This window comes from Micropterus dolomieu, linkage group LG19 (genome assembly GCF_021292245.1).
Source record: "Micropterus dolomieu isolate WLL.071019.BEF.003 ecotype Adirondacks linkage group LG19, ASM2129224v1, whole genome shotgun sequence".
Taxonomy (NCBI): Eukaryota; Metazoa; Chordata; class Actinopteri; order Centrarchiformes; family Centrarchidae; genus Micropterus; species Micropterus dolomieu.
This window is the reverse complement of record NC_060168.1, coordinates 35,791,631-35,807,281: the sequence shown is the minus strand read 5'-3', so window position 1 is coordinate 35,807,281 and position 15,651 is coordinate 35,791,631. Positions and strand designations below refer to the sequence as shown.

Sequence of the window (15,651 nt, the reverse complement as noted above, 5' to 3'; positions counted from 1 at the left end):
CAATGATAAACAACATCCAATTTCTGTAGGCACTGGGCAGAAGCGCTCATATCAGCATGATCTAATATGGGAAGAAAAGTGGCCGTCACCTGGTGTTTTCTAGCTCGAATGGATAAGCGTGATTTTGATCTGTATTAGTAGTTCTGTAGTTGAGATGCTTGAAGTAGTGACTGGAAGTTGTCTTGAGTTTGTGAATACCATTACTTTGGACGTTTTTCAGCATTTAAGACCAACTTAAGCTGTTTTAAATGGTAACTGGTTTGCTTTCATGCCAGGAAAGCTCAGCGAGTCACAACCTCTTTGGCCGAATGAAGAGTGAAACGCTGCCACACTTTGGAGGTTTTAGGTTGTGAAAGTGTTAATACCACAGCTGATGTTGCTAACTTTACTGTTCACTCCATTAAGAGGATGGTGTCACTAAAATTATCTCAAAAGGGAGTTGCCATAATCTAAGCAGGAGGAAATAAAAGCATGGATTATCATCTCAAGTTCTGGTTTTGAGACAACACGTTTGAGCTTTGCAATGTTTCTTAAATGAAAGAAACACGACCTGGTCAGAGTTTTAACATGTCGATCAAAGGGCATTGATGTGTCAAACATTACACCCAGATTCCTAAGATTTGATTGTACTGCTGATGAAAGTGATCCAATATGCTGAGTGATCGAGGGAGCTATGCTATTGGGTGCAACAATAAGGACTTCAGTCTTGTCTGTCTTCAGTTGTAAGAAGTTTTTAGCCATCCAGCTTTTAATGGCAGTGAGGCAGTTGCATAGTGTGGTCAGTTTGTCATCCGACCCAAATGAGACATACAGCTGGATGTCATCAGCGTAACAGTGATAAGAAATACCCTTGAAATTACTAATAATGTTGCCTAAGGGGAGAATATACAATATAAATATAATCGGGCCCAAGACGGAGCCCTGTGGCACACCACAGGATAGAGCAGCAGTTCTGGACAGCTGGAAGCTCCTCTCTGAGAGGTAGAAATAGAACCAGTCCAAAGCAAACCCAGAGATACCCACCCACTTCCTAAGCCTGTCAATCAGGATGCTGTGCTTGTTTTAACATACAGAGCGCTGCACCCGGGCACATCTCCGACATGCTGCATCCGTATATTACCACCAGGCCACTAAGATCCTCAGACCAAGGCCTACCAGCTGTAGGACGTCTCAAAACTAGAGGTGACCGTGCTTTCCAAGTGGTTGCACCGACACTGTGGAATACTCTTCTGTCAGACCTACGCTCTGAAGTCTCAGTCGAAGCATTCAAAAATCAGCTGAAGACTTTTTTATTTAAAGAGGCCTTTGTCTCCCTGTAAACCTTTAACTGTGAATATTGATGTTTTCTTTAAAATGCCTTAATTTTGATTATTTATGCGCCTGTTAATAGACACAAGTACATTGATTATATTGATTGGTGTCTTTATAATGTTTGATGCTTATGTATGATTGTCTGATTGCTCCACTGTTTTATTGTTGCTTTTATTATTATTATCATCATTGTAAAGCACTTTGACTTGCTCTGTGAAAGGTGCCTGTTTTAAGGTGCCTTACTTACTACAGCCCGATGACGCCACAATAATTGTGGGAAGTAATTGCATCATCGATTTTTGTTGACTACGTTCAGTATTTGTTGCACCCCTAATCCAAAAACATGATAAAATATAAAATGAAAACAAACATCACATTCTCAGCTGATGAGCGTCAACGGTGACGTTTAATAAAGAAGTCAGAAGTAGATGAACACAAAAAGAAACTTTATTTACAAAGTCAGCTTTCATGAAATAAAATAACTTAAAGACAGAAAAGTGACACGTCACAATATATTAGGACCGTATATTCATATTAAATAAAAGCCGCAGAGGCGTACATTAAATGTGACCTATTCAGAGGAGGTAAATTATTCTGTTCATAGAGAAGTGAAACCTGTCAGGAGATCAATCTGATGGATGATTGTGTGAACGATCAGCAGGAATGTGAAGGTTTACAGTTTTTTTTATTTTTATTTTTTAAACGTTCTGTCTGTTGATGCACTGAGTCAGCGTGTGGATAAAGTTGAACTAAATGAACAGAAGTGATTTTTAGGAGCGTGTCCTCGGCCGTGTGCAGTCCTCTCTGTGTTTACATGACTGACCTGAGGGGAGAAAGAAAAGGAGAAGGTCACGTTAGGTCACTGTAGATCCTCAGGACGTCGTGTTGGCACAGATATCTGTTTGGATGTTTACGTTTTCACATTAGGAAGAGAGTCATATTTCCCCCCCGTTAGCTTCTCTGCACCAGAACGCAGGGTTACTTGTGGTTCCTAGAGTCTCCAAAAGTAGACTAGGAGCCAGAGCGTTCAGCTATCAAGCTCCTCTCGTGTGGAACCAGGTTCCAGTTTGGGTTCAGGAGGCAGACACCATCTCCACATTTAAGAGTAGGCTTAAGACTTTCCTCTTTGATAAAGCTTATAGTTAGGGCTGGCTCAGGTGAGTCCTGAACCATCCCTTAGTTATGCTGCTATAGGCCTAGACTGCCGGGGGATTTCCCATGATGCACTGAGCTCCTCTCTCCTCTACTTTCTCTCCCTCTGTATGCAACCTCATCCCATTATTGCATGTTACTAACACAACTTCTCCCCTTTCTGGTAGTCTTGTGCTTTCTCGTCCCTCTCCTCTCTCCTCCTTTCACTTCCTGCAGGTGTTTCTGGTTCTGGAGTAGAGATGCACGATTTGGAGAAAAAGTCTCTTGGGGACAATTTTGCGATTTTCGATTAAGTTAAACAATATTTATAACGATAACAAGTAAAACAGATGTCAAACAGAATAAGGGGAGCGTGTTGCTATCAGGAGGTGGCGGCTAGAAGCAGCACATATTGGCACGCTGGCACCGGCTCAATGGACGTCTGTCTAATGCAGAATCTCGGTCCACAACCTGGAGGAGGAACTGTACACGAGTGTATTAGATAAAGAGTATAATGTTTAGTTAATAGTTTACTATAATATATTAAATACTACATTCATTAGAATTTCATATAACAGTATACTTTTTACCACATGTTGAATATTAAATCCAGTTACAGCTGTTTCATTTCTGTGGGTTGTTTTTATTTATTTAATCCTTGTGTAAGTTAAATGCTCTACATCGGTCTCTAATTTGTTAATGTTCAGAACTAACTTGTCAATAATCATATTGTTCAACATTTAATGATTTGTTGTAGCACATCAAACTTTTTTAATGTCCCGCCCCATCCAGCCTGTGATTGGTCTGTTGACGAAAAGTGAAACCGACAGGCACGTCGGCTCTGTGAAAAGTCGAGCGTGTTGAACAACAAAAGGCACCGATACAGCGAACGTTAAACGGTCAGCGAGTCAAACCTTCTTCTTTCGTTTTCTTCTGTCTGACCGCTTCAGCTGCTGCCGACCGGAGCACGAGTCCGACTAGGTTTTGAATGATTGGCGGCGGCGGCGTCTTAAAGTTGGCCACTGCTCATAAATATTTTTTCTCATTGTAGGCTTATCTGCCCGGTGTGGGTGAAGATAATGAGCAGACTGCAGAGCACAGAGTGTGTCGCATACTTTTTCTGTTTTATTAAATCACACACTTTTTGCGGTTATGTAATCGCACATGACGACATCGCGATTAGATTAATTGTGCAGCCCTACTCTGGAGTCTGGATCTGTGGTTGCGGGCTTCCTGCTGCCCCACCATCACAGGGGAAGCCCTTTAGTGCCATTGTTCAACGCTTAAGACACAGAAAACTAAGGATAAGGAAGAAACAAAAAACTGACTTTCACCCAGGAGACCGGTGTTTGTTTCCCGTGTGAAACAAACAGTCAACATCGATTCTTTTTAGTGATGTAATACGTTTTGTAAGTTACGTTGGTATTTTAACCCAAACCATGATCTATTCCTAAACCTAACCAAATAGTTTTGGTGCCTATGCCTAACCAAATTCCACCGTTTCACAACGTTAAGTCTAACCGGACTTTGCGTATTTGTTATTGCTACCTTGCCCTACACGTGCAAAAATGACACTAAAGGGGACCCAAGGCGTTAAAATGGGTTGTTTATCTCTACCAGACATTTCTATTATCTAATCTATGATCTTTTATAGATAATTAATGCACAAATAAACAGAACATAGCCTGAACATTACAGTGTTTATCACATATCTCCATCTAAGATCAAAACCAAACTGACCCACTCGTTTAGGCCTGAGGCTCCACTGTGGTGCAGGCACCTTTAACTATTAAGTTTTACTTGTGAACTGTTCTGGTCTGGATGGATGAAAGTGTTTCTCACATTATTCACTTATTGTCTGACACTTTTTGAAGCATCTGGGAGAGCAGAGACAGTAGCTGATGTTTAATTTCAACGTGGCAGCTGTTTGGGTTTCCCTCCGTTTTCAGCGAAAGCTGCACATCAGCAGCTTCAGGGTCGTACCGGATCAATTTGGAAGCGGTACTGCTGTGGACTCAGGAGCAATTAGGCAGCGTTCAAAGTCCAAAACACAAAAACTGAAGTTACTTTGGAAGAAAACTGAGTCGAGGCTTAAAAAGACACTCTGGGCTGCAGTTCCACGAGTGACGCGTGAGTCTACGGACAGCTGTATTGATTAAAACAGAAACGTAGTGAACTTCCAAGTTCCTCCACATCATTGCCAACACTTTAAAGACTCCATATTGAACACTTTGAGAGTTCTGTCAAACAATGTAACCCAACATCAAATCAGACATTTCAGTGGGAACCAAAACAGATTGTGAACTTAACGGTGTTTCCTGTCGGTGTGTGTTCACAGAGACGGGTGTGGCTTCCTGTAGGTCTCGTTGGTGATGGACAGGCGGGTCAGCCGAGCGCCGTAATAATCCACGATGTAGTTTGATCCGTCTGCGGGACCCACGATCTGCAGGACGACAGGAAACACACGAGGCAGGTGAAAATAATATTAACACACAGAGTGCAGGAAAAAACTATGACTCTATCACGATAGAAAGAAATTTAGAAGTCGATACCAATACCAGAGAAATTCCACTATTTGCAATGCCACGGTAAAAAACCATGTACTCCAACATACACTCCTTTAATAAAAACATCTGAACATTACAAACAGCTGTGAAAGCTGTGATGTCCAGGTTTGATTTCAATATATTCATAAATGAGCAAACAACCTTGCACTGTGCATAATTAATTTATTTTTTTCCCATTGCAGGTGTGTGAAATGTTTAAGGGTGGTCACTATCTATATTTGCAGACATTTCTGTCTTGAAAAACTAAACGGTTACTGATGATTGAACAGTAACAGGCGCGTTGGACAGACGTTCAGTTCTTGGTTCTGCAAACTGCACCGTCACCTTTGATGATTTTGAGCTGATCTAAACTGTGAAACGTCTGTCTGAATTAGCTCTCGATCAGATCCTAGAACTGGGAGAAATCCAGGCTTTGACATGGATCTGTTCCATCTGTAACTTCACCCTGTTTTCAAAACTGTCACTGCAGCTGCGCTTGTTACCATCTTTTATGTGTTGGATCTCTGGTACCTAGAAAAACGTGTACCGACAGAATTTGTTCTCGGCTCTTCTGACATTGAGGAATGCACCGAATGTTCGGCCACCGAAATGAATGGGCCGAAAATAGCAAAATAAGCACTTTCGGTGTTGACATGTCGGCAGTGTGGAAGCATTTTAAAGTGTCTGAGCCGTTTGCAGATGCTGTTCTGCTGAATTGTCTCCCAGCACATCCGCTCCATCTGTGGCTGACTTCTTAGAAAAGAACCGCTTTGAGTGTTTCTGTCTCTCCTCTGTGAGAAGGAGGTTAAGCTAGCCGCGCCTACATTTGGAGTGCACACGTATTCAAGCCTTTACGGTAAGTGTAGCGGCCCAGAGCGAGCTGACAGGCAGGTTAGAGACTTTATCCTGTCAGTTTGTCTCTTTAGTATGAAGAGAGGCTGTGAAGTCTTCATGTTACAACATTATTTATCAAACCGGGTCGGACTGGATGGATTTAGCGCGAGGAGGAAACACGTGACAACGTCCGGTTTTCAAAATAAGGCGTCTGTACAGGATGGAAATAAGATTAATTGGATTATATTCACAGAAAGTATAAAACATGTTACATGTGTCCTTTAAAAGTAAACAGACTCATGTAATTTACTTTACCGGATTAATTGGATTATATTCACAGAAAGCCAAGAATTTTCATTTCGGTGCCTCCAGAAGACATCGACTCGTCGGTGTGTTTTCCTACACTTGTTCCTGATCATCTGATTTGTTAAAAACATCCACAGCTGACTAACTAATCCATAACACTGAGGCCCCATCCACACAGTTATAAAGCGAATACGATCTCCGTCCACAGCAGCGTTTTAGCTGCGTATCAGAATTGATCTATATTAAAACAACCGAAAACGCACATCTAGTGGCCGTTCATGTTCACTGTGCATCCACGTGCCGGTGTAAACATGAAGCAGATGGTCTGTTCCGTAGTTACAGAACATTTGGTGAAAGAATAAAGTACTACAGACGAAGAACCACAGCAGGTTCAGTTAAAAGCGGCGGAAAACAGACTGGGAGTCGTCTCAAAGTAAATACGGCGACATGCAACGTACAAGCGTAGGCTGCAAGTGTTTGCACGGTACAAAATATTTTAATAAAAACTCAGCAGCATTGTGTTTCTGCTCTGCATGACTTATAAGACACAATCAGAGAGCCAAACGTAAGCGTCTGCATCGTCGTTTTTGCCCGCCTTCACTAAAACACCACCCCGGCATTTTAAAACGAAAAACGGGGTCGGTAGCGTTTCCGTCTGGACGGGAGGTGCAAACGTAGCAAAAGATCTCTGTTTTAAAACAAAGACGCAGCAGTGTGGACGGGGCCTGAGGGTGTCCACTCTTAGAATCCCAGATCTGGGAAAACCTGCACTCGACAGGTCCTCAATCTCACTGCGAGACTCGTCCACCGGTGGCTGACAAATACATGCCGCGACAAAAAATTCTGACAGAATCAGAAATTTAGGACCAAATTCTCACAATGTTTCTTCTGCTACGAGGCCACAGCTACGCACCAACCAATCAGCATTAAGCATGCCATGATGCAGAATACACAGGCAGACATATACATGAAGATCCCACAGCGGTGGATGTTGAATGAGGTTAAATAAAGACCAAACACAGGGGCCACAAAGTCTCTTGGTGCTGATATATTTATAAAACAAGGTTATTTAGGGGTGGGGCTATTTTATAAAAGGATAACACGTGATATCCTGGCGTTCTGTATGTTACAGCCCGGCGGGTTAATGACAACATTAACTGCTGTCACGCTCAAGTTTAAACTCCCCAATCAGTCAAACATGGCTGATGACTCTGATCCACCGCTGGTCCCCTTCACACCTTCCTGTGATGGATTTCCAGCTCCTATTATCTAAAACACTTGAACAGGAAGGAGTGATTCGTCCCTTCACCTCTGGTTTCCCCTCGCTCCATCCGTCTGTCTCCGTCCTCTCAGAGTCCATTAGGAACTTCTGGAAGCATCATTCATCCTGAGGCTGAGACGCCGCGCCGCAGGAGGATGGATGGGCGTAAATAATAATTCAGAAGGCCGACGCCTGTTTATTCATCAGGCTCGGTGGTCCCCCCCCTCTCCACGCCGGGCAGTTAGCGGCTAAAGTATGAGGGGCCGCCACCGCTGCGTGCCACGCTGAAATGGATCCTCTGGGGAAACAAGGAACTCTTCATCACAGGCGTCACTCTTAAAGAGGACATGTGAATGTGCGCTGAAGTCAGGTTCAAGCGTTTTGGAGTTTAAATCACTGCTCGCGGATCAGTTTGAACAAAGTCAGTGCAAATGGTCGACAGATACGGGTTTTACAACTGCCGATATTTAGAGAGCAGAAAAGTCACGCACAGCAGGGGTATTTAATTTAAAATTCAAAGAGGTCCAGTTAGAGAAAATTTCACATCCAAACGACTAACTTGCGTTAACATTCAGTACCATAACGTGTGGTTGTCTCAACATATGTTTTTAGTCAACTGACTTTATTTCAACAATATTTACTGTCACTTTTCACATCAAACTGGACGGATAATAAATAAATCATAACAATAATAAATAATAATAAATTCTAAATTTAAGTAAAATAAAATAAAGTGCTTAACTTCATAGAAAAATGAAATAAAAAGTGCAGCCTGAAGTGATGAAGTGCAGTCTCAACCAATTTTATAATAAACACTCAACACATCTTAACAAATGAACAGCTGTAACACCTCCTCTTCTCTTTATAAACATCTTCCCTACTTTCTCTTGTTCGGTGAGAAACGTGAGCTCTGGCTCGGATTGGAAATGAGATATATCCTCTGTCTGTCTATATCCTCTGGTGTTTCTCGCAGACTCGACTCGCAACGCTTATCGGAATGCACAGATTTGATTGGCTGAGCAGCGTCACATGAGACGCTTTATTTTAATTTTCAATAAACAAACGGGCATCTTTGTAATGTTACATAGACCCCTAGGGCTGGGCAATAAAACAATGATAATTATCACAATATAATTTTCCTCAATAACTATATAACAAATGTTCAATATATCAATAAATATTTGCTTTAATTCATTTGAATCACAAACAAATTAGCACCTAATTTTTCTATTAAAATACTTATTTTGTTGAAAAATGAGGCCTGAAAAAAGATTTACTAACCATATTTGTTGAAAAAGATAATAGTTTTGAACGTTCTGCTTCAGACTTGTTTAGTGATCCACTGTTTGGCATCAAGTGTTTGTCACATTCTGACCATAAAGAAAAGTTTTACCACATAATTAACCATCAATTAGTGACCTCTGATGTACAGTATAATCCATTATTCCTGCAAAGAACAATCTAATCTATTGTTTCAGATGGAAGTCTTATTAATGAATGAAACAGAAACTTACGTTGGGTGCTGCTGGTGTTTTAAAGGAGAGCGGGGTTCAGTTTGTCAGACGTCATTCGGCTGCATCATTCTCGACAGCACAGTATCTGTATTTAACGCTAACCAGTAATGCTGTTAGATTAGAGCTGCTGGCATTTAGAACAAGTTAACATTTAGAAAAGACGATGGTGACTGTGGACGTTTAGGACTCCAAACTAACTCTTTCACTGACTACCGAAAAATCCCAGAGCGCGAGCGCCAACATCGTACAGCGTCCGCAGACACTTTCAGTAAATCGGTCCTGCGAGTGCATGTATTTGTACGGGTAATCGATCTATCGCTAGTCAGTGCAGAGCTCAGCACTCTTCTTGTTCACAATCATTAAAGATGGTTGTAAAGTTTTCTATTTTCATGTTGTATAACCACATGGTACCTTCCTTTTTCCAGGAAAAACAAAATAATAAACCCAAAATAAATCAGTAATATCTCCTCATCTTTCAAAAATACACCAGGCGAATGTCCAGGTTTTGGCCATATTTACTGTTTATATGTTCACTTTTATTGGGAGTTAAAACATTATTTCTCTCCACACAACCACGTTCCAAATAACATCAAGCTTCCAAAACATTGAAATATTGATAAAAACCAAAAGCACTCCCACGCTTTACAGGCCACAGCTTGAGAACAGAACGTCCTATAGGGCTGTAAATGAGCTCTTTCTCTTCGCACTGAAGAGATGAATCTATTGATATCCTGCATTGTCATGTAGCCTCTACGGGCCAGCAGAGGCACGATAAAGACCGCCTCCTCCAAAGCAAACTCTTCTTCTCTACTTCAATCTGATGACAGAAACAAAACTTATCGGCTCAGCCGATCTCAGCGAGATGGCGGCCCGCCAGGCAGTCTCTGTGGACACAAACGGCCGCTGTTTTTGGACAGAAAACAGCTAGAACAGCGAAAATCGATCACCTGCCTGATTTTGGGCAGATGCGGTACCACATTGTTAAAACAATGAATCGCTTTCAGGGAAAAAATTGGCAAATTTTGACAACTGATAAAAATCTTGAATATGAAAGTTTGTTTTAGGAGTTTCACAAAATATTCTTAACTCAACCTCCACCTTCGCTTTTTATGGAGCTTTCAACATCATGTCATCAGCAGATGGAGTTTTCTCAGTTGTCAAAACGTGACTTAAGTACCAAAGTTTAGTCTGTGATATTAGCTGGGAGGCTAATTTTAGCTAGCGACAAACTGGGTTAGAACAAAACGTACTCAGTGAAAAATGAGCAGCCGACTCCTGATGAGCTTTTTCAGCGGCGCTGGTTAAATGTACACAGAGCAGCAGATAAGAGTTGCCTCTATCCTGATTGACAGGTCAACATGGTAGCGACTTGTCAATCAGCTTGTAGCCCCGCCCTAAAGCCTCCCCTGCTTCCTGGTCTCTGTTCCTCTAAATGGGACCATAATTTACTAAATGAACATCACGCTGTGTTGAAGAAGACTTGAAACTAGCGACTGAGACCATAAACTCATCAGGAAAGTGTTTACTGAGGGAATAAATCAGCTGACAAGTAGAAACATTTTCTTTCTGCAGCCGCTGGAGTCGCCCCCTGCTGGCTGCTGGAGAGAATGCAGGTTTAAGTTACATCTGCATTGGCTTCAGTCGTGGGAGCTGGAGGTTGCTGTTTGCAGCAAACTGCATACATTTGGGTTTTTTGCACGATTTAAAACAAACACTGTTTAACGTGTGAATCAGTGCACGTTACAGGTGCTGTTTACCTCTGGACAGAGCCAGACTAGTTGTTTCCAGCCTTTCTGCTATGTTGTCCAGCTACTGTCTGTAGCTTAATATTTACGGCACACGAGAGTCTGAACATCTAACGCACTGCAAGAAAGTGAATAAGCGTCAAATGTTTCCTGTTCACAGGAAACTGAATCTCTTTGGACTGCTGGTCGGACATTTCAGTGATTTTATTCGAAAATTAATCAACCAAATAATTAACACAAACTGCTAATGTACTATAATATATACCTGAACCGGGCGTCGACCGGTACCTGAGTAAGTTTTTTGACTCACCTGCATGGCGATCAGTATGAAGTCGATCAGAGTGCCGATTCCACAGAAACCAACTGTACAGAACTTCAACAGTCCTGAGAGAGACAAGTAGTAACAAGAAAAGTAGGTTTATTTCATGGCTTACGGCAAAATTCCACCCAAAGAGTCAACCTCTGTAAACAATCACTGAATCTCAACTTCAGTTTCCATCATTATAAGGAAGTTTATTTATACAGAGCACCTTTCAAGAGCAGATGTCACAGTGCTTCACGGTAAAAGCTAAAAAGATGCAGAGCAAAAGACATCCAGCTAAACTAAACAAAAGTACATCTGAACTAAAGGTCCAATGTTAGAGTTTTTAACGTCTCCTTTTGACTTCAGGGTTGGAGGCTTGTAACGCACTGGGAAGACCTGTAGCGTCATAGTTCAACCTCACCAGTGGAAGCCCTGAAGCAGCTTTAATGAACGCTAAAAGCTGGTGTAATAAATAACAGAAACGTCTGTTACAACAGCCAGGAGCACAAACGAAGGGGTATCGATCTTCTTGACAAACGAGTTTCCATGCAAGTCAGTCAGAACTGATGAAGTCTGTCGGATGAGGGACGAAACGTCTTCCAGCATTTTCAACCAAGTCCTGTTGCTATTGACTTTAACTTTCCTTAGATGACGTTTCACAACATTAACCACTAGTTTGGCCTTTTATTGTGGCCAGCCTAAGTGTTTTTATTGTGGGGTTTTTATCGTGGCCAGCCTAAGGGTTTTTATTGTGGGGTTTTTATCGTGGCCAGCCTCTTGATATGCAACACCTGTGAGGTGGATGGATTATCTTGGCAAAGGAGAAGTGCTCACTAACTTTTGACAGATTTGTGGACAACATTTGAGAGAAATAGGCCTTTTGTGTACAGAGAGAAAGTCTCAGATCTTTGAGTTCAGCTCGTGATGAATGGGGGCAAAAACAAAAGTGTTGCGTTTATAATTTTTGTTCAGTGTATATGAAATTATACAGACTGGCAGGGGAGGAGAAAAAATCTAAACAAAATCGATTTATAATAAACAAGTCCTGCTTTCAGGGTCAAAAGGCCAAAACCTTAACCCGCTTGTACACAAGAAGCTGCAGGTTTCCACAAAACGTCCCGGTCCGTTACCTGCTGCTCAGAGGATGAACCCTGCAGATGTCAGTGACCTCTCCCTCTAGCGCCACCATCAGGACAGACTTTACATGTCTAGTACCTCTTCCCGGGTTGTATCTGCGTTTGCTCTGTGAGGCTCTTTAACAAAAACCTGGAAAATGAATTTTTCAGAAAGACATCTGATTTGGCTCGGCTCAGCTTGGCTCGGTTTGGGGCCGACCTGTGCCAAATCAGGCCAGGTGTCTGCCAGTGCAGCTGCCCCCCCACCACCACACAGCCTCTCTCAGCCTTTGTATTGTTGCAGGTGTCTCATTAAAAGAAGCACGAGAGCGGACTCCGTCTGCTGATAACTCGTGTTGTGGTGGTAATCATAACTGTTGTTCTTCGGGTTGTTGCGGCCTTTTGTGTGCAGATCAGAGACAAACAAAGACTAATTTAATTTAATTTGAATTCAGGCTGGAAACCCACAGAAGTGTGGAAACAGGTGAAGGCCAACGCTGCTCATTTCATCTTTCTACAAAGTCTTTATAGATTTCTGTCAGTGGACAGTTTCACTTCTTCTAATTTGACTAAAGTCATGAGTTTGAAATTTACTTTATCGTTAAGATACTAAATGTTGCTCCTCCCTCTGCTGGTGTCTGTCCAGCTAACTACACTTAGCTCTCCGTTCTGCAACTTCAGTGACAACAGATTCGTCATCTTTAATGCCGGCTGTGGCTGAATCTCTCCCATGTTTCCTCTGACGCTAGCCACCGCGATGCTCACCGCTCTTTCACCGGTCAAGCTAGCAAGCAGCGAGGTCGGCGGGGCGTTCAGAGATCTAGAGTTTCCCAGAGAAGTAGAAACAGTAGATGTGTTTCCAGCCACCTTTCACAGTTTTCCTTTTCTACTTTTTGTGCAGGAAAACCATATTAAACTTTATTTGTAAGCCATTAGAATTATTGGTTTACTTTATATGTTAACCTGTTTTTATTTTCTATTCAACTATTTTTTTAAATTCTGTTTTTTATATATATCTATGTTGCTTTTAGGGCTGTCCCCGACTAACGATTCACATAGTCGAATCAGAATTGTAAAGTCCTGCCTCGACTGATAGACGGCTAAACTGAGGCTTTTTGAAGATCTGCTTTATTGGCATGAATGTATTGCCAAAGCTACATATAACAATTAATTTTATTAAATAAGCAAATAAAAAATAAAAAATTTAAATATAAAAATTCTGTAAAAATAAATATTAAAAATAAAAGTAAATAAAACCGTAAACATGTATTAATAGACAAAATTTCATACAAAACAATTAATAAAATATCAGACAACAATCAAAATAATAATCCCTCTCACCAGCCTTGTGCAGATAAAACCTTTTACGACTTAAAGGAGCCTTTGGGGTCCTCAGCCGCTTTCACGCTGCCTTATTTTCCCGGAGTCTTGCGCCAATTTGCAACACAACAAAATAAACTATAGAGTATAATTTTAAACGATATATATCGTCACATCGCACAGCCCAAGTATCGGACATATAGGAGCCAGTTCCGTATTGTCACCGGGTTTCGGTTCCCAGCCCTGCACATGGTTGCAGGATTATGCCACAAATGTTTGTTCAGTAACAATGAGTGAATGCGGCGTGTTGGCGGATATTCTGTCCCCTTTTATTTTGGGTTCTCTGTATGAAAGCGGCTTGTGTCAGCCGTGGAGGGGGACGCCACCTGCTTGTCCCACCTCAGATCCGCCTCTTTGGCGTGTGTGTGTGTGTGTGTGTGCGCGTACCTAGCGCAGGATATCCCAGGTAGAAGCGGTCTGCTCCCAGCCAGCCCAGAAACAGAGATAAAGCCACAGCTACTTTGTAGGAATAACCACTCCTGAGAGGAAATACACAGTCATTATTTTACCAGAGTAATCAAAGCGTCCATCACAAGTATCAAAATCAGTCCGTTGCAACACGTCTGCACAGCACAAATTCAGAATAATGCACATTTAAATATCTGCGACGTTGTTCTTCTTTTTATTATTCTTGTATAACTTGCATTGTAAAACACTACAGATCATGTTATTATGTTAAAAAACGCAGTTAAAGTGCTACATAATACAATGAAGTCACGAAAATCTGATAATTCAGCCCCCCTTGCTGAGCTGGTGTGTGTGTGTGTGTGTGTGTGTGTGTGTGTGTGTGTGTGTGTGTGTGTGTGTGCGCGCGCACTCACACGTTCCTGCAGGGGATGGTTTTGTTGAAGCCCACCTCCTCCCCGCTGAACCTGAACTCTGTCCCGTTAGAGAGTCGACAGCTGATGTTCGGAGCTGGGAGGCACTCCACTGAGAAAACACACACACTCTTTATCTTACTTTTTAAATCTTATGTCTTCTGTTTACTTTATATTTTGTCTTCATGCTTTTTATCCTTATGAATAAACTCGCTTCGCTAACTTCAGTTTTCAAACCAGGGAGGTCAAAGGTCATGAGATGCTATCACCAGTAGTGAACTCGGCCGTGTGTCGGTCAGTTATTTCTTCAAGCCACAGACGAACAGCGATGGATGAAGTGTTAAAAGCCTTTACTTAAGTAAAAGTACAAATACCACACTGTACAAATACTGTTACAAGTTCTTCATTGAAAATTAAAAGTATAATCAGGAAAATGTACTTCAAGTATTAAGTGCTCAAAGCAGAAAAATGTCCCCCGTGACAGTGAAACTTATTATTATTATTATTATTCCTCATGCATTAATGTAAAAGCAGGATTTTACTGCTGTAGTTGTTGAGCTCATAATTATTTTCCTTACGAATTCACCTATTGATTATTTTCTCCACTGAAAACAGTGCAAAATGGCCCAAAGACGCAGCTTCACAAGGCTTCGTTCCGTCTAACTGACAGTACAAACCTCAACGTTATTGACAAACATCAGTTATTACTACAGTTCAGAAGAAAAGCTGCAAACCTTCACATTTGTCAAGTTGGAACAACAAAATGTTTTTGCCTGCATTTAATTTTCTGTCACTCAACTAATCATTTAAGCTGAACTTCTATAAACCGCTGGAGTTTAATTTAACACAACACTCGTGTGTTAAAGTGGCGGGAGGGGCTCAGATTCAGGACACGATGACGCACTTGTGTCAAGAGGACCTGAAGATGCTCAAAAACAAGATGAGAAGATTTTTAACAAGACGAAATATGAAATGTTGAAATAAGAGCGGGGGGTCAGGGGGTCCTTCCCTCAGAAGATTTTGAGCACTAAGCACTTAATTTCCTGCATTCTGGAGACATTTTCTGCTCCAATTTACGGTGCAAATGTCTTCATTTATAAAAAGACAAACACAAAATTCACCTGGCAAGTGACAATTCATTAACAGAAAAATATAACAGAATATAAAGCAGTAATCAGCGGCCTGTTACTTTTTTGGACAATGCACATTTGTTTCTTCTGTATTTAAATTGCTTTGCATGTTTTCTTATTGTGCAAATAAACTCTTCTCAAAGCATTTTCATTTGTTAGTTGACATTTCTTGGTGCGAGCTGTCAAATCATTTTTAACAAATGCTTTCAGAATGTGGTGGGGGGACAAAATAAGCCATTTCAGAATGTGGTGGGGG

General features: G+C 41.5%; 1 protein-coding gene across 1 annotated transcript in view; it reads right to left on the bottom strand.

The window, feature by feature from the left end:
- Positions 1-1,742: 1,742 nt before the first annotated feature.
- The window catches only part of tm2d1 (TM2 domain containing 1), a 16,162-nt gene continuing 2,253 nt past the window's right edge, over positions 1,743-15,651 (bottom strand). Inside the window, exons 3-7 of the mRNA XM_046031522.1 lie at positions 14,269-14,377; positions 13,835-13,926; positions 10,959-11,032; positions 4,753-4,885; positions 1,743-2,134 (exon numbers count right to left, since the gene is read on the bottom strand). Coding sequence (XP_045887478.1) covers positions 4,775-4,885; positions 10,959-11,032; positions 13,835-13,926; positions 14,269-14,377 — 386 coding nt within the window. The 3' untranslated portion in view covers positions 1,743-2,134; positions 4,753-4,774. The remainder of the gene's footprint in view (positions 2,135-4,752; positions 4,886-10,958; positions 11,033-13,834; positions 13,927-14,268; positions 14,378-15,651) is intronic.